Raw genomic sequence first — 3,885 nt, forward strand, 5'->3', positions numbered from 1 at the left:
AAAAAAAAAAAAACGGTGAGCAGGCGCGCGGACGCGACCAACGATCCCATATTTTTCACCGACTCGAGCGGGACACGCGTGTAACCACCGTGTAGTCCGTACATTCTCATTCATTGTTCCCTCGATCGGCTCGTTGGTTCAACGCGAAGGGACGACGAGGGCATGTCCGTGTGTCTCGAATAACGGAATTTGCGCTGCAAATCCGGAAGTAACGCGAATATCGGGGACGCGATAACGATATGCTCGGCGCGTGGTAATATCTGGACGTGTGGAAAACGTCGACGTCAACGTTGTCGTAGGCGGTAGCGAGTCATTGCTATGTAATTGGTACGGCGAAGAAATCGGGACGGGATGGCGAGTGGCCGCGAGAGAACGTTATCGAGATCCGAATGAGATATATGTTTCGGGAATACGAGCGCTTATAGATAACTTATCTATATGCTGTGTAAGAGTTCGTGCGATTAGTGTCGTCGCTGTGTTTCTCATTAGTCCGCACAAGTATACTTTTCATTAAGCACTTCGCCTTTGTTTCTTATCTCTCTTTATTTCTTAAGTAAGAGAGTTTGAAATCACAAACTATTTTAATTTTCTTATTTTTTTTATATAGGTATTTTTATGTTCTTTTTATAACCAACTCTTAATAATTACTATATAACTAAACGAGTCTTATATACTTCAAGAGATGGAATAAATCAAACTCTCTTTCTCTCTTCATCCAATGAATTTGAAATATATATATATATATATATCGTGTACACATAGACTAAACTTATCAATTGATAATAAAATATCGAAAGATAGCGTAAGCTTCGATTATATATACAGCCATATTAAATCATTTAATTACATCATACAGCGAACGGCAAAAAATAATTATCTATATATATTATTATAGTTTTATAGATGTTTGCAAGATTTTCTCCGAATCTCCATGTAAACTGACTTCAGATAAAATAAATAATTTTTTTATAAAAATTATATTCCCGATGATATATATATATGTGTGTAATAAATCATTATAAATTCTTGGATATTAAATCGTACAACGTATCTCCTGACATTAGATCGCTAAATGCAACGTTAATAAGTACATGGATTTTAACACATCGGTGACAATAGTGCCAGGCCGAGTTCGTTCAGTCGGCACTTTTCTCTGATGTTCCACGTCTTCCCTCCAGCGAGAAGAGCAGGAGGGGGAGAGGCAGTACGTGCCGACGCGGAAAAGGGAGCTGTCAAGCGACTGTGATCTATTAATAGCTTTACAAATGGAAATCCAATGTTAATTCTTATCAGAATAACCTAAGGTGATAACATGTCTAGCGCAATATACCTGCTGCAGCAAGATTAATCAATCTAAACACGATATGATTCATTTCAGTTTCCAGTGTATGCATCTTGTGTAAATGGTCACAGCTATTTTTGAATCATATTGTTGCCTAATAAAAGATAAATATTTAAATGGGGAAAATTAATGTGAAAAAATTGTCGAATATCTTGCATTATATTACCTTCTTGTATTCTTTGCTTTACAAATTTATTTATCGTATTCATCGCACAGTATCTTGTATATATTAAGGATCAAACGATGCAATCCCTTTATATATATGATTAGATATTTATATAGAAATACATAAAAGTTAACGTAAAAGCTATGTTATATAAAAACAGTTACAGTCAACTATGAAAATCTGCAGAATGCATAGAGTTTTATATCGTATCACACATGTGACATTGACCTTGCGTGTTGCTATCTTACGCTCTTATTTATTATGCTGTAAAAGAATGTAAAACAATTCTGCACGACATTTTGAGATAACGAGAAATCGTGGATTGGGTGCGATTGTTATAGAACGTACATTGATCAAGTTGTAAATCTCGTTTCAGGATCGGAGTTTCATGGAAATTACAGCGCCCAACCAGGGGGCCAGGTGGGTGGAAGTGCAGCGAGTAATGTAGGAGTACCCACGGGTAGAGGGCCGCCGCCGCTGGGCGGTATACAGACGATAGGACAATCCGCAGCGGGTATACCGTCAGGAGGTCCCGCCGGAGGGCAAGCACCTTCGCAAGCACCGACACCGGGAGTGCAATCGCAACCGCCGCAAGGTCCGGCGCCTACCACGACACCGCCTGTCCATACACCGTCACCTCAGGAAATGGGAAAGCAGGCCCACTTACAGACGCAACCGGCGTCTTTACAACAAGTTTACGTGCCGGCGCAGAATAGGGCGGCGTCTCAGGTATGTACATCGTCGTTTATACATAAATAATCTTATGGAAGAAGGAGACTTTTTTAAAAAATGAAAATTGCGCAAAACCGGTTTTTACCACTTCTCATGTATTATAGGGCTATTATCAAACGGGTCCAAGGCCGCAACAACCGCGTGGTATTAATCATAGAGGTGGCCAGAGTGCTAGCGGAACACCAGTAGTCGGGATGACTGGGGTAGGTGGAGGCGGAGGGCAACCGCCTGCGTTATATCCGCATCATGGTTTACCGGTGCAGGCTGGTACGATGTATATAAGTCAGAGTCAAGTCCACGGGCTTCATACAGGACCTCACCAACAATCGGTGTATCCCATGAATAATCAAATACATCAGATTCATCAGGTACTAAAACGTATACCCTATATTTTGATATATATATATTTATTATTATTATCATACGTTTCTTATATTGTACACAAAATATCTTTTTTTCTCTTTTTTAAATACATATTTATAGTTGAATATGAGAAATGTAATGCAAAGTTCTTCTTTTACATTTTCAGTTTTCTGGTCCACCACAAAGGCATCAGCCACATCAAAATCCGTCGTTTTATCATCCGTCGTTTTCACCTCAAATCATAACGCAACCAGCCCCTATGTTTGGACATTATGCGGCCGCCCCTCAGCATGGCTGTGAGTTATATTACGATTCATGTTACGCGCCAAATCGATACAATTTCAACTATGTTAAATGGTCATGTTTTTTGGCAGATTATTACGCAACGTCAAATACAATGAATTTGGGTAGGCCGAGTACAAGTGCAGTCAGTGGTGGAGCACAACATGTTGCAAATCCACTTGCCAGTGCTCAAGGTGCTCCAGTCGTACCACAGGGTACACTTCAGCAACCTACTCAACCAGCCCAACCTCTGCCTACAATGGGTATACCTCTCACGCAAGCTGGTATGTTGCTCTCAAATAAATAATTTAATACAGATGAACTTGTTATTACTCGTATATCTTATTTTGAATCATAATTATAGAATATTTTAAAGAGAGTAGATATATTATGTTTTTATTATTACATTATTATATGTTTTTATATCATACATGTGTGTTTAATCTGACGGACCTAATTTTTTTTTTCTTTTTTTTTCGGGCAATGTTTTCATAATCCAGGTTGGAATTCTAACTTTAATTCTTTAGACGTGTACGCGGGACATAATGGTGGTGCGACAAATGCTAACAGTGCCACCAGGTCTCGGAAACCTAGAGGACAGAACGCCATTTTGGACATAGTAAATCCAATAACGGGCAAAAATATAAGCGACGAAATTTATAAGGATAACGAAACTACGCAGAGTGGTGAATCCAGTAATCGTGAGACGCCACAACCACAGGTGAGTTGCGTCGAAATATATATTGACAATTGGCTAAGAGAGTTTAGCACACAATGGTGCCTATGTTCTGTAAATAGCTAATCGTATAACGCAACGTACTTTATTCTCGTACATTTAAAGCTTAACTCTCATAGTCAATTGTTTGTATTTGTATCTGTGTACCCACACGAGCCATGTCTTCTAGCGAATTGTTTGAAATTTTTATACTTGAATAAATGAAAACAATCAGATATTTTTCAAATACATTTAATATATATATATATATATATATATATATAT

At 38.6% G+C, this 3,885-nt stretch overlaps 1 protein-coding gene across 3 annotated transcripts in view; it reads left to right on the forward strand.

Moving 5' to 3' along the window:
- LOC115245052 (eukaryotic translation initiation factor 4 gamma 3-like) overlaps positions 1-3,885 on the forward strand; it is a 42,806-nt gene that overhangs the window by 21,324 nt on the left and 17,597 nt on the right. For 2 of the 3 annotated variants that reach the window (XM_029823130.1, XM_029823129.1), the window contains exons 2-6: positions 1,885-2,237; positions 2,345-2,608; positions 2,770-2,899; positions 2,978-3,169; positions 3,413-3,606. In XM_029823130.1, coding sequence (XP_029678990.1) covers positions 1,885-2,237; positions 2,345-2,608; positions 2,770-2,899; positions 2,978-3,169; positions 3,413-3,606 — 1,133 coding nt within the window. Of the gene's footprint in view, positions 1-1,884; positions 2,238-2,344; positions 2,609-2,769; positions 2,900-2,977; positions 3,170-3,385; positions 3,607-3,885 lie in introns of all 3 variants that reach the window. The other variant, XM_029823128.1, reaches the window with a different exon arrangement.

This window comes from Formica exsecta, unplaced genomic scaffold, assembly GCF_003651465.1.
Source record: "Formica exsecta isolate Colony F162 unplaced genomic scaffold, ASM365146v1 scaffold90, whole genome shotgun sequence".
Classification (NCBI taxonomy): domain Eukaryota; kingdom Metazoa; phylum Arthropoda; class Insecta; order Hymenoptera; family Formicidae; genus Formica; species Formica exsecta.